We start from the raw sequence: 24252 nt of genomic DNA on the forward strand, positions 1-24252 counted from the left end.
TTTGGAAATACCTTCCGAGGATGCCTTTTTCCCTCTGCTGAATGTACAGGATCTGGCCTCCTAACTCAGACACTTGTTATGTGCTGCAAAGCCCTCACAGGCTGGCAGCCAAAGTGGGTCCTGAAGAAAGCTGGCTTGGTTTGCTGTCACTGTGTTGCTGCCAGCTCTGCAATCATGACGAAATGCAGAAATGATGGAAGTGTGATTGTTGGCAAATAGAGCAGAATAAATCCTCAAGGACCTCACAGCTGAAGACTCATGAATGCAGAAGAGCATGAAGGGCAGTGGCCCAAAGGAGTAAGCAGGCATTGTAGGCGTGGAGGGAATGCCCTCAGCACATAATAGGTTATCTGATTACAAAGCCACTTGGATAGTGATTTTTACTGCGTTTTGCTTCATTTTTAATTTGAAATTCTTTTCAGTTCCCTAACAAGAACAGGAACAGACTAATTTAAGGCAATCCCTCACTTTGGAGAGAAGTTCTTCTATCTGCTAATCTTAGGCTAGTCACGGTTGCCAGGATCTTGTCCTTTATTGCTTAACTTTTCTTTCTGGTAATAAATATTTTGCAATTGGTAGGCATGGGGGAGAAGCTAAGCAGGAAGTTGAGAACAATTGAACAGGTCTTCTAAAGTGAATAGAATGAATAAAATTTTGTACTACTAATGTGAAGTGAGTAGGGTTGGTAAGCTGGGTTTTCTCTTTCTTTAGGTTCTTCATGCAACAACACTTCACTGATTCTTTGTACCTGGAGGAGTTAGACACAATCATTTGTTCCAAAAATGTTCTCATGTTTCAGTGACTTCCAGAGGAAGAGGAAAGCTACGAATGAGTCAACCTCATTTTGTCTAGGAGGAGATTCCCTGGTCTCTGTACTTTGTAGTATATCCAAAATTCAGTTTACTTTCCCATTTTGCTTTGTGGATCTTTCAAGACATGGAGCAGAACTGCATGGCTTACATAGTGGCTAATAAAACATTGTCCTTCTCACCACTGACTTTTTAGGCATACTGCAAATTTTACTCAATTTGCAAAACTGCTACTGGAAGGCACTCTGATGGCATAGTACTATGATGACTTTAGCAGAATCTCTAATTTATAATTTATTATATGATTGTTGTGTTCTTATAGTGCACTTAAGGCAAGAGCTCTTTGCAGTGAACAGCAGGTAACACATGAAGGTGCCCAGCTGTTAGTCACATGGATATTTATTTACTCCCTATTAGAGATGAAAATGGTCCTCTCAGTGTTTAGTGCTTTTGAAGTGAGACAAAGAAGAACCAAATAACTATTTCAGCATATAGACTGCAGAGAATGTTTAGATTTGGAGTGAGTTGACTAGATGTCCTGTAGAAGGACAGAGGAGATGTCTGGAGGCACTGGAATGGAATGTAGTGAATAACAGCCTCAGTCTTAGAAAAAAGCCCCGTCCTCTTAGATCCTATCAGCTGTGCCCTGCCCATCTGATATGCCCAGTTCCTAGAATGCTGCAACTTTATTTCCTGCTACTGTCAAATGAAAGATAAGCTCGGAGGATGTGTGAGACATTAGCCAGATACAGTTTATACCACTATTCAACAGCCAATATAGAACTAGGTCACTAACTAGCTGTCTCTGTCAGGCTTATCTGAAGACATGGTCAAGTTTGTAATGTCCCAGATGTCCAGAGGCTGCATGTACATAAGTTAGACCATTCCTACATGTGGTTTGACAGTTAAGTATAACAGAAGTAGACTGGATGGGCTGCTGATGCTTTCCGAATGTAACTACCAGGCATGCCAGTCTGGGTCTTACGGTAATTCTTCCATTCACTGTAGGCAGTTCAGGTTACTAGCAAATCTCCATCATTTGCATGGAATGAAAATACCTGTAAGATGTTGCAAATTTAGAAGGGGTTGAGAGTATTTCTTGTGTCTTTGTTTTAAAACAGGCAGTTATGTATTTACCTTTTGTGACAGGGGACTGATGCCATCCATAGAGATAAACTGTCCCTAGAAACACCTTCAAATTCATCATATAATAGTAGATCATCTTCAGCTTTGTAGGGAGAAAAAATAGTATACCAATAAGCCTCTCTATTTTAACTTCTATTATTTTAGGATCTGAGGTCCCCAGAACTTTTATTGTATATGCCATTGCACCCAGATTAGGAATTTGGGCATATGGGGTTTAGGTGCTTTCAAAGAGTCAAACAGGCTAAATAAGGGATTGAATTTTTATATTGGAGCGTATTATGTTAGCCATTCATCTTGCCTGTTGTGTATTGTTTCAGACCTTAATGGTATAGTCCCCACACCAACACTTTTGACATCTCAAAAATGACCCAAAGCTCAAGGGTGTCAGTCAGTAATTCTTTCCAGAGTTGGTCAATGCAATGATGACCAAAAAAAGAAAAAAAAAAAAAAGAAATACCAGTACACAATAACAGAAAATGGGAAGTTGAGACAGGAAGTGAAGAATGCAATCATGCAAGCCTGTTTAGGAAGCCAGAAGTTGATTTCTTTATCTATTATTATGGGGTTTTTTCCTAGCTTTATTTTCAGGGAATTTACAACAGAGGGACAAAATAATCTCAGATATAATGGCAAAAAGCCTGCTACTGTGTAGCAACATCAGACCAGCCAGTAGATCACTCTTCTCTCCCCCGTCTCTCTCTCCCCGCTTCAGCATTCACAGACAGAGTGGAGTTTATATGATTCATGGACATATTCTCTCTCTTGTCGCATTCCTTTCTTTCCATGCCACCTAATACCTAGGTTGGAGTCTCCTAGCAATCAGAATACCAAAAAATTAAAGCCATTTTTGTATCACATTCAGCATCCGCGGGCACAACTCATGGAACTAAGATGCAAATCTCAGTTAGATTAATTTCGAGATTTATCCATAATCCTGAATGGATGTTTGAATATATCACCATGATAACCACCAGGATTCAGTAGTGTGATCAAAATGTGTGTAGTTTATAATAGTCAAGCTAGATTATACTGTAGCATGGGTGTGGCATTAATAAACAACAAGAACCAAAAGCAAGGACATACAAAGTTATTTCTTTATAAAAATAAATAACTAACTTTGGACATAAGTTCTGCACCCATGTGTTCAAGCTGAAGACATTTTATACTGTAATGTAGACAAATATTTTTCAACAAGACCTTTGTTTACTAAGACATGCCAAGTGCATTACTTGCCTCTCTGAAATCCATGAAACAACTCATGTTTAAAACAAAGCAGATTCTTCACCACTTTGCTGCCTTGGATCTTATCAGAGTGGGCAATAATTAACATTTTATATATGAGTAAGTGAGATGCTGAAGTTGAAAGTCTAAAAAGAAGCATTTTGTTTCCGTATCTCACAGCCCTTTGTTGACTGTGGCACTGTATCAGTTGCTACCAGAGAGAACCACTTTCCTGTACTTGAGTTTATAGTTGCTGTCATTTAAAAATACAGCAATTTGGAAAAAGCAAACATACCATAGCCTTCCCCTAGATTTGCTTACCAGTAGCTGAATTGTGATGCTGTACTATTAGAAAAGTGCAGTTATTTTTTCAGGGAAGGTTTGTGCATCCATGTGCCTCACCCTTTCATTTGCTTTCTGCCTCACACCCCATATATATCCAGCTTCAGCAACTGGTTACAAATGGATTGTTTCTAAGTGTGGTTCAGCAAAATTTTGCGAATAAGCCCAAGGCTTTGTGCTGCTTTGTTTAGGTGGACCTGTTTTTCTATTTTCAGTGCCAGAATGTGGAGTTGTGGCTCTGAAGATAACAGTAGCATATTCCACAGACCCTGAGGAAACTGAATTGCATGGTGGTTCTTGAGTACGGAAGAAAACTTCTGGTGAAGGCTGAATGTTCACATATATAACATCTTCAGGCTTCCTCTGAGGTTGGTGCCTTATGACAGCATATATTGTACTATCATGCAGTTCCCCATCTGGCATTCTACTTGCTTTGTTTCTTCCATCCCTCTGAGAAACCACAAAGAATGAGAAGTTAAAAAGAAATTCAGCATTTTTTGCTCCTGATCATTACTGTTAGTTCATCAAAACCACAAGTATTTTCTCCTCATATCATGAAACTGGGGAAGAGGGGAGGGGATGCATGGGAAAAGGCTATATGTGCTCAGAGAAGTTTAGAAAACTGCTCTTACACAAAACTCTACTTCCTCAGATTTAAGGGACTGGGTAGAAAGGTGCTGCAACAGTTAACACAATAAATAGGCAATTGCAACTAGCAATGTTTTCCTTTGATGAGAACCTTTGGTGATGTTACGGAAGATTCAAGGCCAGTTAATTATCAAAATTATGTATTTGTTACTACATTCATTTTTCTGAGTACTTTAAACAAAAATGTGCAGAACGGCTATGACTTAAATAACCATGTTAGGTTTTGTCTGCAAAAAGATGTCCTACAATCAACAAATATAGACAGCTAGCTTTAGTCTGCTAGCTTGAATGGATGCTATGCATCCACTGTAGGATGCAGGGTACTGGGTGCTTTGTAACCCCCGTGAGTGTTGAACACGGAGCTGGTGTCTCTGCATGACAGATCAAACAAAGCACCAGGAATGTGGGATTTCTGATGATGTCTTACCTGCAGTGCTCCTGGGCTTAAAGCAGGATGTCTGCCAAAGTCCATCCCTTTTCCTGCCATGAAGGACAGAATCTCCTTTGAGTGTAAAACCACACCTTTACCTTTTCATTTTAAAAATCACTACCCCACTATTTCTTCCCTGTGATTTAACTCACATCTTGCACTTCACTCACAGCTCAGTCTCATTGCATCCCTGGACAATGATTGCTATGAACAGACCTTCCTTACATTCAGGATGGTGGGATGACAAGCTGTATGGGCAGGAAAACTAGACAAGAGGGTTAGAGAGCTTCACCTGTCCTCTTTCTTCTGATGTAAGTGGTGACCAGGAGTATAACAGTAGCAATCAGAGCAGTTGTAGGCAGGAAGGAACTCAGCACCATGAGAGCATAGAGAGTCCTGCAGGGAAAAGTATGATATTTCCATTACTATTTATAGCATCAGAGGTGACTAGGTTAATTTGGGAGGGGATTTTTGTTTGTTGGAAAGTGGATTATGGTTCCAGGATAAAAATTCAGCATGCAGATATTGCCCCTGCTGTCTCTAAATAAGTGTGGATCCATGAGGTCAGTATTGATCTATAGCCACAGAGGATCCATCCCAGCTGTATTTTCTTCGGCACTTGGCAAGCCTGGGGAATACTCGGGAGCTTGAATTCTCTTTCTGCAATCATTTGCAGAGCTACCAGAGTTCAAAGGCATCCCTCATCAGGACACTGTAACCCTTCTCATGGTCTGTCTTCGATCAGGATCATTAACGGGGTCACCTTTGATCAGGTCTGATAATAACTCTTGTCTGATGTGCTATGTTGTTTAGCTGGGATTGGTCTTAGGCTGGTCTGCTGGTACAAAAGGCAGAGTCATTGTAGCATTGCAAGGGCCGTATAGTTGTCCTGTTTTAACCAGGTAGAAAGGAAGAACACAGTCAAACTGAGCATCTTTCATAGAGACCTCACGTAGTGCTCCTGAAACTGATAGGAACCTTTTAAAGCTTTTCATGGGACTTGGGGAGGTTGGACCAAACTCTACAGGGGAGAAGGGGAAGCCTCTTTGTGTGTGTATGTGTGTGCATGCACATGCTTCAGTTGTTTGTCACACCACTTCTCAAATCCTGCAGTGCATCCAGAATGCTATACTTAGAGTCTGGGAGTCTTTTTTTTTTACCTCTGATCCTTACTGCTGTCATCTGTGGGATTAGCGGCATCCACTTTCTTAGTTGGAAGTGAAATGATGTCTAAATCTGCATTATGATTCCAACTTTCCCCTTGGAAAAAAAAACAAGAGCAGATGATTTTCCCAAATCAATCCATCCCTGGTGACTTTTTCTCATGCTAAAATATCCTGCTTTGCAGGTTTGTAGAATGGTCCAGATTTACTGCTTGCTTTTTAGCTATGAAATTGTGAGTTGCACAAGAAAATTCATCTTGTGCTGTTTACCAGTAAAAGAAGGTTAGTTAATGCAGCTGAATCACAGGAATGGGATCAACCAGTTCCTCAAGTAAGAGCTGGGAGTTTTGTTTAGGTTGTTGGATAGTTATCAATGTATCTAAATAAAAACATCAGGTATAGGTCCAGCCAGAGAGCTAGTAGTAAGTAGCTAGACAGTAGTAAGTAGGACAAGAACAGACATACTATGATTCCAGTTTTCTTCCCTTTGGGTTGTGGTCCTGTGGTGGTTTTTTATTCTTGCAAAATATTTGATACTTGATTGCATGGTGTCATGGAAAACCTACTTATTCTATGACTATATCATGTGCAGAGGGACAAATGAGATTTGGTTTCTGCTTTCCTTACAAGTTTGCGTCCTGTGACAGATCGAAGGAGAAGGACATCTGCTGCAGGAGACAAGTTTTGTAGAAGGTATAGGCCAGCCATGAAAATTCATACCGTTTTAGAGAATTATATGAAAAATGAGCTGCTTTTTTGGGCACTTGAATGCTGTTAGGGAGGAAGCATCTTAGAAACAAGATGCATCATGTGATTCCCCTCCACACACACATTTTTCAGTCGCATCAGAAACAATAGTTTCCACTAAGCATCTTCTGGTTTTCTGCCTCCTGTGCTGGCTAAAAGTAGAAAAGGAAGTAAAGTGTTAAAACAGATACGGAAGTCTATTAATGGAGCAGTGGCAAAGAGATGAAGTCAGGTAGAAATTCAGGCAAAGATTCAGATTGCTTGGAGTCTGTTTCATCTACTGATGTAAATGTAGAATTTCATTAGTCAATGAAGCCAAGCCAGACTTCCCCCTTGCCCCCCCACGTTGGCTGCAATTTGTTTATCCCATTAGTATGTACCAAAATCTGTTTAAAAAAAAAGAAATACAGGAATTATCTGTGTCTCAGGAAACTTCCAGGCTCAGAAGAGAGCTCTTTAACATTGACCTGTAATCTTTCTTGTCAAGTGGTAAGAAATTGCTGACTTTTCGAAGATCATTCATTAATTCTTTGATTAACTCACCTAAAACTTCCAACATGATCCTATTCAATAGTTTGTTTCTCCCCTGGAAATGGCTCTCAAGATGATATTCTCCTGAGTCATTAAGTTGGAGTTTTTTCAGCCACACTCTAATCATTTTCCATGAGAAGTCATTCATCATTTCAGTCCTTCCTATTTTAACGATACTTTGATCAGAGTTGCCTCTGATAATAGGTTGACATCTAATTTGGGACACCATTTGGCACCAAATAAAATGTTGAAGTTTCCAGATTTGGTTATCACAGAACAGGAGCAATGGAGGGACAGAGAGTTCCATTTTTTGTAAATAGCCTTACAGGTTATAAAGAAAATAGAGTGGGGGTACATTTGAGGGAGAAAACACAGGAAGAAACAATCCCCATGGCAGTGTACATCTCTCCCAACAAAGAAGCAGAGCTAACATTAGCACAAAGAGAACTTGCAGGAGACAATGAAGTAACCAGCCCCAGTCTGAGGAGGGTGGTCACTGGAGATGAGGTTGGGGTGGCAAATGGGAAATTTGGATTACTGCTGCCCTTTCTGAACAGGGCTCTTACTGCTGTTAAATTCCCCAAGTGCTGGGACAGGGAGCCACCTTAGCATATTTCTTATGCTTCATGCAGGTATTCAATCTTCAGATGGTGTTGCTCCATATGATGAGTCTTCTGAGTGAGTTATAAAAGCTTTTCTGTGTGATAGGTTTCTGTGACTGTAAAACACTTCTAATGGAATAGAAAATTTTGTGCAAAAGGAAGTATTGGTTTTTATTTTTCATCTACTTACTTGAAATATTTCTGTCCTAAACCCATTTGTTTTTGATTAATACAAGCCTACAAAATTGTATTAATGTTTTTTATGGTAATCTGTAAATTATTGATTATTTTCTTTTTTTCCTTTGAAAAATTTTGATTTCATATGGCAAAACTAATTCCCTGAACATTTCTGCCTCTAGGTGCATATAGATACATATTGTGGTTCTATATTGAGCTATATAATAGAGTTTTATGCCGTCCTTGATAACTTCTAGTGGAATCTCTGTGTCTAGATACACTGTGTTTTGCTGTGAAACAAAAATGGAAATGACACAGCTTTTTTTATTTCTTTTGTCTGTCTCCCACCCAGTGCACTGTTAGCCTCATAGCTCACCCTCAAGTGAAACCATCATCTGTATTCTTTGCAGCAGAATATTCTTCAGATCACCCCACACTGATATATGCCAGAACTTTCTCTTTGAAGTGCTGTCACGATCACAGAAAACCAGCCTCATCCAGAGTCTTATCGGGTCAACTGAACGAGGCAGTGCACAGTTAAGGTTAATCCTTTCTTTTAAAGGGGAACTCAAGGCTAAGACTGGACAAGATTTTTCTGACAGCTCCTTGCACCAAAATTTCTTGTCATGTAAGTTCTTGTGCACGTCATATGAGTAATGATCTCTGGAGGACTCTCCCTCTGTATGCAGAAACACTTGTGTGTCCTCTTCTTCCAAAGAAAGAAGAAAATTATTCTACAACTAGTCATAGCTTAGTATGCCAGTTTTTCTTACATTATACCACTGGGATTCTCATGCTGGACCTCTGAGAAGAGTAATGTAAGTCTGTAGGTTTGCCTAAATAAACATCTATGCTTAGCCTTAGTGCCACTACCCTTTTTCTATTTTTATTCCTATTGTTCCTCTTTGCGGACTCATTATTTATTTACAATAAGAAAGAAAACAGCAGCTAGCATCTATGACAATACCTGGTCCATTACATATCAGGAGAGAGCAAAACCCACAGATTTTCCTCCCCATATGCTAGGTGATTTCAGACTGAGAATTTGCGATAGTGGGAGAGAAAGGTCTCAGAAGGGCAAAGATTGCCAGGTGTCCCATCATGAAGTTCAGTTTCTGGACAAAATACAGAACTACTATAAACAAAAATGAGAACCCAAAAGCTTGTATAATTAAAATAAGCAAATTTCAGTCTGAACGTTTCCTCGTCTCATTGACTTCTGGGAATCTCATTCTGTGCCTGGCTATAGATGGCCTGAACAAAAAGTGCTCATGCAAGTTTATTATTGCACATTATTATGTGCAATGCATGCAATAGCACAGAGAGCATCCTGTTCCTAGGAGAAATGAAGAGTGTCTGAGCCTTACCTGGTAGTGCCAGCAAGAGCAGCAGGGCTGTAAAACTCACCATCCTAAAGCAGAAAGTGGTTTAGGGCACACAGGGAAAAAATGTATCCCAGAGCTTCTTAATCACTGAGAAATTCTCTGTTGAGAATAAGAACTAACTTGCTCTGTCACTTGCAGTTGTCTGCTGCCTAGTGCGATGATGCCAGTTTGGAATTGCTGGGAATATCTTTCAGCCACAATCTTAATATTATTTCCTGGGTAGGAAGGCTGCATAATGTTTACTGGCTGCTTTTTCGCTTTAAATATATTGTTGTCTAGATAGCCATATTTAGCAATCAGGATGGGTGGCTGGAAAAAAAAATAGGCATTTTTGGTCTCTAGTGCTACCTTGATATATTACAGAGCAGTTTTCAGTTGGATGTGTTCGTTCTTACTGCTGCTTTGCACTTACATGCAAGTTTTATATCCCGCATTCCCAAAGCCCTTGTACAATGACAGAGAAGCACCGCTGTACCCCCTGGCATCACAGTGGCAGTGGGTGGCCCTGCCTGAGGTCTCTCAACAGGTTGTAGCTGGAACTAGGACCCAGATCTCCTGGTTAGAGCTGTAGTTCCCTTGTTTTATAGCACATCTAACTGGGCAGTGCCATACCATCCAGGAATACTGAACCTAGGTTTGTGTTAGTAGAGCTGCAGTGGTGTGCATCTGAGTATGGGCTAATTTACCCTCTGGAAATAGAGGAAATTAGTTTAGACAGAGCACAGCCATGCATAGCCTGGTTTGGGCAGCTGAGCTGCTGTTTCTGCATGGTGCTAAATGGAGCTGGCTGGATGTGCCAACGTGCCCAGCTGGCTCAGAGCATTTCTGCACATTATAAACACATGAGCATATTCTAAGTCTTACCTCTTCTCTGGGTGATGTATTGTGATCTGGTGATCTGGTGATCTGTGATCTGGCAGCTCTTTATCATGAATCCACACCAATTCAAATAATCAGTTTCATTTTATTTAGCTTTGGAGGCAGTGCAGGGAAAAGAAATGTGAGTGCTCTTGGGTTTGGGGTCTTCCTGGGAGAGCTAAATGCAGCTACACTTTGGGGAGTGATGAACAATAATCAGATGTTGGTAACACCCCCTTCAGAGTGCAGAAGAAATACAGGGAGAAATACAGAGAGACAGTTCATTCTTTGTTTGCAAAATAATTTGAGAAATAAGGAAGCAGGCTCAGAGCTTCATGTAGACTTCACATCCCATTCTGTTATGTTCTGCAGTTCCTTACACCTTTCCACAGTGACTGTTGACCAAGGATCCACACTGTCCAAGGGAACCTTTGGGAGCTAGCCTTCATCACCTTGGAAAGAGAGAATCTCTCACCTGGCACACTGCTCTGAGATGACATGAAATTGATGGGTCTCAGTTCAGACCCTGGTGGAATGATACGGGGAATGAGTATCTGGAATAACTCTGCCTGGTGGCGTGGTGCAGCTACTGGCAGTGACTGGAGATGATAGCAGAGCATTGCATTGCCAAAAGTGGGTGTCAGAAGCTTCAGTCTTTAGAGAGTGGAATCTCAGCTAAAAAGTTGATTTCTAGACAAATAATAATATTAGCTTTCAATGAAAACCATCTAGTTCTGGTTGTATTTCATGCTTTTGGGGAAGCATTTGACCGTTTTGTAGAGACATGTATGGCACCTTGAAAAAAGCTACTAGTTCTTTAACACTGCTCTTCAATGAATCAGGAGAAGTTACTTGGAGATTTGAGACAGAAACATGTCTTTCCATTTTTACACTATGTGGATGTCTTTGTGAGTTGCTCAACACATGGTCGTTGAGATGTGTTACCTGAACTTTGATTTATGTTCACTGGTGTATCTGTAGTTTTAGTTATAACAAAGTTTTTGCCAGTAGCTGTATAGAGCAGCAAAGTGTTTTCTGGCCTAGCAATGAGCTGGGGGAAAACTGAGCAGAGCTCTCTCACCTTTGCCATGCCTGGGGAAGCATCTCTGCACATAGATAAGTCTGTTCTGGATCTCTTGACAGAAAGACTTCATATTCCTCCTTTCCCCCTGGCCCTCAATCCCATCCTCTTCCAGTTCAGGTGTTACTGGCAGCATCTTTTCAGTTCAGTTGTGTTGAAAAAAGTTGGTCAGTGCCAAAGAGAATAGGTGTTAGATGGTGACATTCCCTCTCTAGAGTGATAGGTTCGTCGGTACCCATGTTTAGTAGACGATCCTTTTCTTACGGCAGGTGGCAAAGCTTTGCCTACAAATGCTTGGTGGTCATTTCCTGTGGATTCCCTTTGGTTTAGCTCTAAGCAGTGCTCTCCCAGGAGGGGCTGATTCCATCATGTGCACGGTCACTAGCGAAAGGGAGGACCTGCTGCTCATTCAAGTTTGAGTTCTTGTGCTCTGTTTCTCTGTTCTTCCTGCTGTTGCCAATGATAAAGATCAGCACAGCCACCATGAACTTAGTAACCAGGAATCCAGCAATGATAAAGAAGACAGTGAAATCAGCTTCAGGAGGGATGCTACGGGGAACCATAAATAAAACAATAAAACTTAACCATGAAGGGGACGGTTCAACCTTTAAAGAAACCCTTGTAGTATACAATGTGAAGATGGTAACATCTCCTTCACCAGGGTGCAACAGAGCCTGGGAGGTCAGAACAACTAGAATAGTTTTTAACTGCAACATCTCGCATACAGATAAATTGTGATCTGCAGGAGTTGTTTTGCTTGGCACTGAAGCACTGCATTTTCTGGATTAGGATAAAGCTGCTGTTTAAAAGCCACACAGTGGCGCTCAGAATTGTCATGGATTAGGAAGAGGTAGAGAACATGCCTGTGATGGTATTCCCCTCAGCTGCAAATGGGGTTGCCGATGTTAATCTGCTTAGTCCTAGGAAGACTAGAGATCACAGCATGAGTTTTATGGCTTACCTGGAGATGCTCTGCACAGCACTAGGCTCCTCTGGCATTTGCGTCTCCAGGACAGCTGATGGTAGAAACAGAACAGTTTAGTCTGCAGGTGTTTCTGGGTAATATTCATTGGTGTCACCAACAGCAGTGGCCCATCTAGGCATAGATAACCAAGGTGAGATTGGACACTGGGCTGTGTGCTGGAAGATTAATCTGGGTAGCAATAAGGGGATGACATGTGTTAGATGTCCTGTAACAGTGAGGTCATGTTGCTGTAAATTGGGAACTAAAAAGAAGCAATGAAACATAGTACCTCCTTTAGAGTAAGACAAAAGTAGATGTTTATTAAAGTGAGGCCTTGGCATTTGCAGGAACATGTGAAATTTGAGTAGGAACTCAGGAATTCATGAAACTCAGAGCCCCAGGACATACCTGTCAGCACTTCCACTTGTACCTTCCTTAAGCTGTTTGTTTCCCCCAGGTAGTCAGTTTTGCACTGATACAACCCAGCATCCTGCTTCTTGAGTCGCTTCATGGTCACTGTCAGGACACCTTCACGGACATTGTCACTGATGGAGGTAGTGCCATTCCTGTTCTTTAGGAATGGCAGCCAGAAGCGTCGGGCGCTCACCACATGTTGGCACTGGGTCTCATCGATCTGCTTGCACCAGCTCTTTTCTCTCCATCGCTGCTGCCAGGGGTTATAGGTGCAGTTGACAGAAATAGTGCCCCCCTCCATTCCATACACCACAGTGATGTTCTCTGCAGCACAGGATGCTAGGAGAGAAGGAGGAAGTGGTAAGCCAAGCCTCTTTCCACTATTTCTTACCGCTATGTTTATGCTAAACGTCATTTTCCTCTTTTACAACTCTAGTGGTGGCTGCTGTCAGCTGTAGGGCTATTACCTGTCTGCTTCCCCCATGAAAGATACAGTGTGCTCAGATTCAGAGTCTTGGTTCAGACTTTCTTGAAACAGGTCTGTAGTGATCCCTCTGGTGTGTTATTTGGCTCTAGCCAGGCAGCTATTCTTGTGGGTGGGCTAATGATCAGCTTCATTAATATTTGCAGATTTTCTGAAGTTCAGGAAATTTTGGTCCTTGCTTTCCCTTCTGGCCCTGTGGTGACTGCTCTGGATTGCAGTCTGGAGCTCACCCACATCACACTTTTTGTAATCATTGGGCTCCTGCCCAGTAAGGGGAAGCAGTTTGTCAGCATGATTAGGGGATTAAATACAAATTTGTATTTTTGTCTGGTCCTGAGAAGCATGAAGCTGGGCATTCAGCTAGATGGAATTGACATCAGGCAAGCTGTCTTGATTTTTAAAAGCTCTTTTTTACAAGGCAGCTCATAAAAACATAGCTTGACCAGATAATGACAAATTGTTTCTGTGTTAATTCTTGTTAGACTAGCCTTGCTGCTGCTTTGCAATGTCCAACCTGCTTACTTGCATACAGGTGCAGCAAGGCAGCTTGCTTCAGGTTTTGTCCTTGAGCTCAGCCCTTCCACATATGTTCGTAGATGCAGATTTGGCACTAGAGTACCCTCTGCTGTGGAAAAGATCCTTTGCAGTAAATGCCCATGAAATTTGTCCCCATTTTAAGGCTCTACGCAGCCAGAGAGAAGCAACACAGGCCTGGAAAATGCTAGAATCAAAGTGACACCTACAGACCAGTGTCCAGCTAGTCGTTTAGGAGGTTACTTCTTAATCCCATTCCTATTTTCTAAATCCAGGGGTTTAGCAATTTTTTCACCCTATTTTTTAATATTCTACTAATTTTAGTCATGTTGACAACTGGTCTTTGGCTGCTTTCGTTTTTTTCGCCTTAGTTCCTTATTTCTAATTTCCATTCCTCTTTATGGTAGTCAAAGGCAGAAGGGACAGTCTGAGCTATTAATACTTCCAGAGAGAAGTGCAGTGTGGTATTTGTGAAAATCTCTGTATTTCTAGTGAAAAAATTCAGAGATTAATGCCTTCTGTGAAACCATAAGTAATGATAAAACAGAAGTAAATTAAAAAATAGGCTGTTTTGAGGACTTGGTGCTGGCTGAGCCTTTTAATAACACTTCTTAAAATAATTTCAGTCATTCTGAGTGAATTGTAAACTAAAAAAACTGAAGGTCTTTCAGGCTTGACTTGAAGGCATAAAAATGGATCTGTGCTCTCCAAGTATCCAATGCCTACAAGTTTTATCTGGTATGTTGCTCCACTCAGTTGTTCCAGTTAAGGCCTACCTCACTGCATGTCCAGTCCAGTCCTGTGCAATCCCTCTAAACGTTTTAACTCCCTCTCCTATTTCTCTTGTGGACCCCTCCTCACCCCCAGTTCTGCCCCTTCAGTTCCTGGAGTGGCCCCAGGGTTTTGTTTTTCATTTTGTTTTAAACAGAAACAGCACTGCAAAAAATATTTTAATCAGAATCATGACATTTAAAGATTTGCTGATGCATCTGTGGAAAACTTCGTGTTGTTATCTCTTCAACCAATTCTGCTGGCAGACCATTTACTATTTGTGTTCCTCTTTCCTTGCTGTGTGCTACTGAAAAAAGTATGGTGGGCTTTTTTCCAGACTAATTCAGATTTTTGAGACAGGTTTCTGTGCTCCCAAAGCCTGAATCTGTTGCCTTTCTGTGCACTGTTGCAAGTATTGGATCTCCAAAGTGTGACTGAAGAGAGAAGGCTGCCAGCTGGGAGTACCAGCTGGGTCCTGTGCCTTGTTTCTCATTTCAGATGAACATTGCTTTCCAAGATTAATATAGTCAAGTGCCCAAGATATCAGAGATGTCCCCTTCACTGAGTTTCATTTTCCTCTTCTTGAACCCTAGCTGCTGCAATTTACATTCGAAGCCCTACAAATGCAAACAAATAGGATTTTGCAATTTCACATTTCGCTCTGAAAAGGCACACAAGACTTCTGTCAGCAGTGTTTCCTGTTCTGTCTCAAAAGGATCCCTGTGAGAAAAGCTGAGCACTTGGATCACCGCTGGCCCTTTGTTAAATTAAAGGAAAAGAACAAACTCCAAGGAAGGAGTCTGACATCCCTGCAATATAATTGGTGAGGAAGAGTAGAGGGCAGAACACATGGCAATGCTCCAGGTTCCCCCTGCTTGCATTGCATTGGACCTTGCAGTGTACAGACAGGCAGTAAGACTCTTTATCCGTAATAACTGTCGGTATTGGTTTTCCAGAGAACTGCATGCTGCAGCAAAGATGCCTTTGCATCTGGAAAAAGCTACTGCGTTTCAAGACCTTTATAGTATTTTCCGGTAACATTATCAGCAATCTGATACGAGGTGCAGGTAGAGACTAAGTTTTGCACTGATCCTTTACTCTATCTGTTAACTGAAACCCAACACCATGTACGCTTTCTTACCTGACAAGAAGACCAAGAAGGTGAGGTGCATGAGCTTCTCCATGTCAGTTGAGCAGAGAAGGGGACAAGAGAGGAGAGTGGAGAAAAGTGAAAAGGGCTCTTGCCCAAGAGCAGCTTGCTTTTCCCCTCTCCTTGCTGTGACGGAAGGAATGAACACAGGAACTTGGCATCTTTTTCGTCCTGCAGTATTGAGCAATTCACCAAGGATGTGCATTTGTCTCATGGGCTGAAAATTCAGGCATCAGCATTGCCCACTCACAGCCACAATTTAATCCAGACAGCCTGAAAGAGCGCATCATGTGATGGCCTGAAACCACGGCACTGGGAGTCCCTCTTAGCTCAGCAATGGTGCCTGTCCACCACAGCAGGCTTTACATGCAAGCTTTGCATGGGGTGAATTTCTGGAAAGCCAAAGGGAAAGGGAGGCTCTCATCAAGACTCTGCAGATAGCTCAGTCAGCATCACAAGGGTGAAGGGACGGCAAGGACACAATCTTGTGGGTTATTTTCAGGAGAAGGAAGATTTCGAAGAGCCTGCGCATGGAGCATTCCTATTTGACATATAACCAAAGACAGGAAGACAAGAACAGTGTGTTGGGTGCAGCTGTGAGGTGCTTTAAATGAGCAAAACAGACATCTTTATTTTTTACGTAGCAGAAAGGACATAAGATCAAGGGATGGGGGCATTGATTCAGAGCTGATCAGTGCCATACTGATGCAGTAGTTCAGGACTGCAGTTGGGGAGCCTCCTTTAAGTGTTAGCAAACTGGCAGGCTGTGGATGGGTTGCTGTTTTTTTCTTTTTTGTATTTATTTACTTGGATCTTCCATGCAAGTACAAATAGACCCTGGCTTCTTAACTTGTGTGCTTATCTGCTTCTTAACAGGCAGAGAAACCTGCAGGTCTATCCATTTATAAATACACCTTCTTTTTCTTTCCTCAAATTGTTGTTGAAGAAAATGGTACCTTACGGTATCCAGAAATTCTCTGTGAGGCTTACTGATTGCAGTTTCTGTTCATTCTTGCTCCAGTGAGCACAAATATGGATTCTCTTTGATTGGAAGACACTGTGTCCCTGAAAATGTCTCTCTTCCACTCAATTGTTCTCTACTATTACTCTTCCACAGTTTGACCCAGTGTAACTAACTGACTGCATGAATAGCAAATCGTTAGGGGAATCTTGGGCTGAATGAACCATTTCCAGAACCATTTTCTTTTTCTTTCTGTCATTTCAAGTTAAACATGTCAACTCTGAAAATCTCAAAAAATAGATCAGCTTCCCTGCTGCATCCATAGCAAGAGAAGCCTATAGGATGTGACTGGCTTATGAATAGGGAGTGGTTCAGGCCCCTTTAATTTGCCACCTGTCTGCAGAGCTTGGTGCAGCCAAATAAAGTGACAGGGTTTCTGGTCTTTTGGAGAAGTTGGGCTGAGCCCCAGCAAACTCATTTCATATTGCTTGCCACATGACTGCTAAATAAAGGCAGGAAGTGTGTCATTTGGAGTATTTCCAGCCTAGGGAGGGAAGTAATGGTGTCACTTTCCAAGGCCCTGGTGAGCTCCAACATGAAACTGCATATGCATTTCTGGTCTCCTGTAACTTTAAAAGAAGCCACAAAAGCTTGCTTTCTATGGTGTAGCCAACGAATGAAAAGTGCTGAAAGTACACATGCTGGTTTGTATTGGTCTTCCAAAGAACTTATGAAGAACCAGCTGCACTGGTGAATAGGCTGGAAAGAGCTGTTTAAAGTACAGCTCAGTGCTGCAAAAGAACAGAGCTATATCTGAGACTAGCTGGATAGTGATTCCTGAAGAGATGCAAAGATTCCTCATAACAATGAAGGTGAGAGACCAAATGCATTGGAAAAACATGTTTGATAGTTTGTGGTGTGATTATGCAGGATAGCAGGGTTTGATGAGGTCCCAGCCAGTCTAGTGTTCTGCAGCAGCTTTTGGAAATTGCCAACCTGCATCGTAGCTGCACTGGAGATTCATAAATGTATTGTGTGTCTGACTTACTTGGATGTTTACATCTGTAAATAACCCACTCAATTACCATCATGTCCCTTCTGCTACATCAGCTGATGCTGAGACCAGCCCTCTTATGCTCATTCTTCTTCCTCTGTTGTCTGTATCATACTTCCTGCAACTTCTTTACACAGCCTACCAGTTTCTTGCTCTGTGCTACTGTCTGTACTTCTTGTCTATCTTGGGGCTCATCCTTGCAGTTAGCACAGCAAGGCAAATTCTGTTCAAAAACGTCCCAGAGCCCTTGTCCACTCTTCTAGTGCAATACCACATGTTGTTCCTTTCTTGCCTTTCTCCAGAAATACCAATTTTTGGTTCTCCCTGCTTGTCTTGACTCTACATTGCCTTGGTTTAAGCAGCCAGTTTGTGTGGTTTTGGGGAACAGAGGTTGTAAGACAGCAGGCCATACAGAAGTTGTTGAACAAAGTAAGGGCCTTTTTGATTAGGAAGTGGTGAAAGGATGGGGCAGCCTGCACAAGCTACGCATGGGAAGCCATGCCTGTAACTTCAGATTTCAGCTGCTGTTTCATTCTGTTTTCAGCGTACAGGCCTCAAAGACTGCATAAATATGCTGCAGCTGTGGGTGACCCTGAGAGCAAATCAGGCCCTCAAGCTTCGAAATAATTGAGTTGTCTAGAGGGTACAGTGTTGGAGACTCCCATTAGTGTAATCTACAGCAGCCACACTGAATTCATCCCACAACCCTCTGCACTTCGTAAAGGGACACTTGTACATGCACTCGTCAGTGTCATCACCTTCATTCCCTCTTACCCCCAAACTCCGGCATGCAACTCTATTTCTTGATCTAAAGCTAAACATTTAGCTTTAGTCTGAAAGCCGCTTACTATTTTACTTCTTACCTAAGTAGATTGATAAATTTAGGTTATAGGAGAATTTGTATTATGTCTTACATAGAGTACATATCACTGACATGCGCCGTTGTTTTGTAGCTACAAGACCTTCTGGTGCTCAGATTCATACAGCACAACACTCAGTTTGCAAAGTTTGCAATGCAGCGTATCATCATGTTGCAATACGCCTTCAAGCTATTTGCCCTCAGGTAGATGCTGGTTCTGCTTATTATAATCCAGTGCTCGTATCCTCCACCCATGACACGGCAAATGAACCCAGTCACAGCAAGGTTAGAGTTTTATCCCTAGAGCACTGGAATCAGTTTGCTTGGCCATACCCTTAGGAGTGGGATAGAGTTTCTACCAGTGAACATAGTTAAAACACCAAACCCATCCATGCCCAGACGAATATTGCTCTTTTTCAAAAGGTCAGTCCTCCACAGCTGCCTCTTCAAAAGAGTCTGCATTTTAATGAGGTTGAAGAAAGTAGATGTGCAAGGGACCCTGAGAATTACCCAGCACCACTGTCTGACCCAAGAGAATCTGCACATTTGTGGCCGCTAATAGGTGGGAGGTCTTAAAATGCATAGGCAATATACACATGGCAGCAAAAACTTAGATCTTCCCCCAGCATCCATCCACACACCTTCTACTCTCCATTCCCACTTTGTATTCCAGTTCTTTTCTCTCATTTCTGGATTGTTTTGAGAGTCTGTTTTTTATCCTTTATCATTCGTTGGTAATTGCTTGAGTGCAATGATAGCATATTCCACATTTTCATCTTTGGGTTTCCTGTGAGCCTGACTTGGTTCAACATTACAATAGAGAGGATCCTCAGGGCTGAGTCGGGATTTAAAGTTCAGGGTAACATATTTTAGGTCTTCGCTGTCATCCTCAGGACCTTCCATTCTTTCAGTGCTGTCAAGCTATGAAAAGAAAGGGAAAACACTTGTTAGCATGATTCGGTGCCAGGCCACTGCTGTTATCTAAAGAACAAGATTTTCCCAGGAGGAAAGGAGAAGCCATGTAAAAACTGACCCTTGGTCATGACAGAGGTGAAAGACCAGAAGACTCTTTCTGTCATCACTTCTCCTTGATACAGGTTACAACCCCATCATCTAACCTTCATTTCTAGGCTTTGAGTAATTTCTCAGAGATTACTAGAATTTGCTCCACTGTGTTTTTTTCTTACTGGAGTTTCCTTACTTTAATTACCCCCTCTCTCTCCAGCTAGGAACATTCCTCTCTCTCTGGTGACATTAAATACTATTTCCCCTCCTGCTTACAACCAAAAAGGAGCACCAAGGTCCTCATCAGATGGATCAGTCAGCTCCTCACAGACTGTTGGTAAAGGATTCAGGTACCATATGGGAAATCTATCATTTTCCTTACCTGTGCTATGTCCTCTGCTTTGTCATAGGTGTCCTCTGCTTGTCTGTTACCTTTGGAATGAGCCAAAATCAGAGGTATTAGCAGTAAAGTAGAGTATCCCTGGGCATTGCCTATGCTTCAGGAGTTTTGGGGAAGACTGTGGGATTTTCCAGTGATAGAAGCGATGGTGTGCCAGTGGGACCCATCTACCCTGAATCTGGTGAACACGTTGCTCTCACTTTACTTCTCCTGTAACATTTTAGGAGGTGTCCTGTGCACAGTCTGGAGGAACATACGTTTTGACTTATTGTGAGAGGAGATCACAGCAAGGAGCCTGCCTTGAGGCTTCCCAGGCTGCACCAGCCTTATCTTCTCCAGGAATAAGCTCACCTGGAGTAGAAAAGTGATGGTCAGAGAAGGCCCTGTTCAGTACAGACTAGAACATGAGGCATCACCAATCTCCACATACCTTTTCTCTTCAGCTGCTTGCGCCGTCTGATGCACAGTGTTATCAGGCTGACAAGTGTCAGGATGAGCACGATGCTCAGGACCCCATAGAGTAGGATGAAGCTGTTTACATTTGAGCTGAAGCCAGGAGAGCAAAGGAGTTACCAGTGTTAGTAGCACAATATGATGCTGGTGCAGCCCCTTACCAGTGGCCAAAAAAAGGGACAGGAATAGCTTTAATGCACTAGCTTTTATGTACTTGGAAGGAGGGTCTGGTTCTCCTGCATCAATGCTATCTTGATTTTTCTACCTGGTTGTGCCTTCTGAACTTTTCCCAAGTTACTCTCTGGGCTTTAAAAACAAGCCACTGTTCAAAGTTTAGAGCACAGTTCCAGGGTGTCTGGAGCAGGTACCACCGTTTCCTCCTGTGTTTTGCTGCGCCTGGCACACTGGACCTGATGTATGATTGTACTCGTAGATGCTGCTGTAGTGTTGATGACACCAGATGTACAAAGGGGAAGAAAATCCTTTACATTTAACAGCCTGGTAAAGCAGAAGGATAAAATGGCAGCCAAGGACTATTTCGTTGTTAAATATTCATGGATAGGAGTGTGCAAAGTTGAGACAGAAAGGTTTAGGGGCAGAATCTGGGGGTTTCTATTGCTGCAAAGAGCACAGCCTGAAGAGATAAGGATAAAAAAGTAGATAGGCATCTACATTCCAGAAAGCTATGACTTGATTTTACCAATCTGCTTTTTCCTTTGTAATTACACTCTGGGCAGGAGCTGGAAGAGGAGAGGCCTGCTGATTTTGGCTGGGATAGAGTTAATTTTCTTCATAGTAGCTGGTAAGGGGCTATGTTTTGGATTTGTGCTGAAAACAGTGTTGATAATACAGGGATGTTTTAGTTACTGCTGAGCAGTGCTTACACAGAGTCAAGGCCTTTTCTGCTTCTCACCCCACCAGCAAGAAGTTGGGAGGGGATGCAGCCAGGACAGCTGACGCCAGCTGACCAAGGGACGTTCCATACTATATGATGTCATGCTCAGCATCTAAAGCTGGGGAGAGAAGAAGGAAGGGGAGTCGTTTGGAGTGATGGCGTTTGTCTTCCTAAGTCACTGTTCTGTGTGACAGAGCCCTGCTTTCCTGGAGACGGCTGAACACCTGCCTGCTGGTGGGAAGTGGTGAATGAATTCCTTTTGCTCTGCTTGTATGTGAGGCTTTTGCTTTCCCTATTAAACTGTCTATCTCAATCCATGAGTTTTCTCACTTTTACCCTTCCGAGTCTCTCTCCCATCCCACTGGGGGTGAGTGAACGAGCAGCTGTGTGGGGCTTAGTTGCTGGCTGGGGTTAAACCATGGCAAAAGGTCATGTTTGATAAGGATGCCTGTCATCTCTCTTCCTCTATAAGAAGGAGTCTTCAGAATGCCTAGAGCCTGCCTACCCCAGGAAGACAGGTGTATTGTGGATGAGGCATTTATAACTCTTGTCTTTGTTCAAGCCCAGAGACAGATTTAGGCCTTACCTCGGTTCTGGGATGTTGAGAGAAGGGGTTGCTTGACTTGTGCCTGTAGTACCTGACGAAGTTGTTCCAGCCGATACTGCAATCACAAACATGAAGAGAAGAATAATCACTACTGGGCTGCTTTGCATTTACCAGCTAGATTTCCCAGCCATTGCTACATGGATATAAATCAAACCCCACTGTGAAACCCAGCACAGACAATCTGCCCAGGCTGTAACCTGTGTCATCAAGACTTTCTGGCAGCAGGCAAAGCAACATAAAGATCAAAACATGGGAAGGAGGGGCAAAGAGCTCACCAGGAGCCCCGCTCTGTATGTACCCACCCCAATGCATGGCAGAAGAAAGTGGTGTAAGTGCAAGCAGATATGCGCTATGGCATCTGATCTTCAGAGCAGATCTTCAGGTAGCAATGAACTACTTAATGACTCTGTGCTTAAGCAGACAGAGGCTTGCAAAAATTGAGCAAAAAGCATTGTCTGTGAAAGACTCAGCTGTAAGAATTGTGTCCAGGCCTGTTGCTGTGCCCAGGGGAGGTCGTGTGGGGGGGACCCTGCTCGCTTAGAGACTGCATTCAGTCCCATGTGTTAGGAGTTGCTCCTAGAGAATTATGCCATCCCCTCTCGGCTTCTGGATTGCCGTATCCTTTCAATGCTGCTCTGCCACATTCCTAGAAGACGGGCTGCAGCATGGTGCTGGTCTGCCACAATCGGGTGCCTAAGTGTTACCACTTGGTGTTAAAACATCACACTGAAAGAAAACTTAGAAGTCACAGATCTTTAAAATATGGGTCTAAAGGTTGTCCCCTTGACAACCAAACGTGAAGGACTTAATACTCTTTGAAAGTCAAGGGATGAGTTGCTATAAAGGGGCAGAATCATGAGAATGAGTGACAGAAACACCTCTGTGAAAACAACTGAAGCTGCTCTCAGGGAAAAAAGAAGTAACACAGCACGTGCATGTGATTCAGTTCTGATCCCTGCTGCTATTCCATAGCATGGTTTTAGTGTGAGAAGGTACAATGATGTAGGTTTTGAGCAGGCAAACACATGCAGATGTAACTGGGAGGTGGTGTAAGCTGGGCAGTGCAGAGACTAGAGGGAGAGAGTAGGAAAGTGAGTCTGAAATCTACAAACAACCATGTTTCCCTAAATACTGAGCATAACCTCCACCATTCGGAAGAGATGAGAGTGTTCATAAAGCGCACACCAGTACATGCCAGCGTCCTGTGCCTGCAGCTTCTCCATGGTGATGGTGACAATTCCCTGCTGGGTGTCATCCCGGATCGTGACTCTGCCTTGCTGAGGTGTCCTGAGGTACCCTGAAGGCTTCCTATTCGTGTTGACCAGTATGGTACATGCTTTCTTAGCTCCCTCTTTGCACCAGGCTTTGTTCACAACCCCATAGTCTGGGGCACTATATCGACACTGGACAGAGACATCGCCTGACTCCTTGGCTGTGTATTTTTGGGTCCCTGGAAGACACCCAGTGTGTTTGGTGAGATCCCAAAGCAGGCACAATGGCACCCCTTCCCCATCACTGGAATACGTGCTGTGGGCTGAATGCTTACTGGATGTCCTTCTACCACCAGACATGAGGAGCAGAAGGGGGCTCGAGCAGAGGTCAGTCACAAATTGTGTGGGGTCCTGTCCCCTTCCTTTGGTTCCCTCAGGGACCGCATGCTCACAGGCACTCAGCCTTTGAGGTCTGGGAGGCAAGGACCAGAGGGGGGTCACAGTTGCGGGGCCAGAGCAAGAGCAATGCCAGGCAGTGGGGGAGGTCTCCAGCAGCGCCCAGCGTGGGCAAGCCGAATGCTGCAGAAGCAGTTGATAAGAATGGCTCCATTTGTGGGAGCTCATGGGAACCTCCCCTGAGTCTCTGCTGGGAGCAGACAGAGCATGAAGAACCAGGCCTGAGCTTTGGCTCTACAGGGCTCTTGGGCAGCCACCCTTGTGTCCACCAGAGAGACAGACACACAGGGAGACATGGGTGTCAGCTGCGTGGTGGCAGCACTGGGATCTTCTGTGGTCTGGCGCAGGATGGGAGGGAGAGTAAGCAGGGGAGGTGGGGCTGAAATCTGCCAACAGGTACATTTGGCTGCCAGTAGGTACTCACTCTTGGACACAGAGAGGCTGACCTCCATTATCCGGGTAAGGTGAGAGCCTCTGTAGAGGTCACATCGGTACACACCGGTGTCCTGGACCTGCAGCTTCTGCATGGTAATGGTGACAGTCCTTTTCTGGGTGTCATCCTGGATCAATGTTCTGTCTTCCAGAGCTTTGCTGTTATGCCATGTTGAAGTGTAATCTGTGCTCACCACGACTTTACACTCATTCTGACCTTCTCTTCGACACCAGGCTTTTTTCCCTGTACTGTACCCTGACTTGCTGTACGGGCACTGCACAGAGAGACTGTCCAACTCCGACTTGTGCAACTCTGAGAAACAGCAAATGTGGTCACTGACCCACGAGCTGTTGGCACACGGGCACCCGCCTCCCAGCCTGAGCTGGGCATCTGGGCCAAACTCTGCCCTGGGCAACTGCCTCATGGATGGCCCATCAGTCAGGGTAGGGGTGAGGTAGGGC

At 43.3% G+C, this 24252-nt stretch overlaps 2 protein-coding genes and 1 pseudogene across 2 annotated transcripts; all 3 read right to left on the minus strand.

The window, feature by feature from the left end:
* On the minus strand, positions 1-15518 carry LOC104615922 (triggering receptor expressed on myeloid cells 2-like). Its single transcript, XM_010282200.1, has 5 exons — positions 15449-15518; positions 12513-12857; positions 12102-12156; positions 11376-11689; positions 1-11 (listed from the first exon to the last, which is right to left on the minus strand). The coding sequence occupies exons 1-4, from the start codon at positions 15489-15491 to the stop codon at positions 11473-11475; spliced, it is 660 nt and encodes a 219-aa protein (XP_010280502.1). The 5' UTR covers positions 15492-15518; the 3' UTR covers positions 1-11; positions 11376-11472.
* On the minus strand, positions 3633-9226 carry LOC104617001 (annotated as a pseudogene).
* A 3527-nt stretch (positions 15519-19045) lies between the features above and the next one.
* Positions 19046-24215, minus strand: LOC104615910 (CMRF35-like molecule 1). The gene is made up of 6 exons (XM_010282201.1): positions 23783-24215; positions 22824-23141; positions 21671-21746; positions 20167-20282; positions 19719-19768; positions 19046-19252 (listed from the first exon to the last, which is right to left on the minus strand). Exons 1-6 carry the CDS (start codon positions 24213-24215, stop codon positions 19046-19048), a joined length of 1200 nt encoding a protein of 399 aa, XP_010280503.1.
* Between the last annotated feature and the right edge of the window lie 37 nt (positions 24216-24252).

This window comes from Phaethon lepturus, unplaced genomic scaffold (assembly GCF_000687285.1).
Source record: "Phaethon lepturus isolate BGI_N335 unplaced genomic scaffold, ASM68728v1 scaffold56792, whole genome shotgun sequence".
Lineage (NCBI taxonomy): Eukaryota > Metazoa > Chordata > Aves > Phaethontiformes > Phaethontidae > Phaethon > Phaethon lepturus.

What these genes read in the sequence shown, in the direction of transcription:
- LOC104615910 (XM_010282201.1), bottom strand. Translation starts at nt 24,215, where the DNA reads ATGAGGCAGTTGCCCAGGGCAGAGTTTGGCCCAGATGCCCAGCTCAGG. An exon ending in AATGGTGGAGGTTATGCTCA is followed by an intron (nt 21,747 to 22,823) that starts GTATTTAGGGAA and finishes TTGTGATTGCAG; the next exon opens with TATCGGCTGGAACAACTTCG. An exon ending in AAGCAGAGGACATAGCACAG is followed by an intron (nt 19,253 to 19,718) that starts GTAAGGAAAATG and finishes TTCTTTTCATAG; the next exon opens with CTTGACAGCACTGAAAGAAT.
- LOC104615922 (XM_010282200.1), bottom strand. Translation starts at nt 15,491, where the DNA reads ATGGAGAAGCTCATGCACCTCACCTTCTTGGTCTTCTTGTCAG. An exon ending in ACAAGTGGAAGTGCTGACAG is followed by an intron (nt 12,157 to 12,512) that starts GTATGTCCTGGG and finishes TTCTACCATCAG; the next exon opens with CTGTCCTGGAGACGCAAATG. An exon ending in GCTGTGCAGAGCATCTCCAG is followed by an intron (nt 11,690 to 12,101) that starts GTAAGCCATAAA and finishes GGTTCCCCGTAG; the next exon opens with CATCCCTCCTGAAGCTGATT.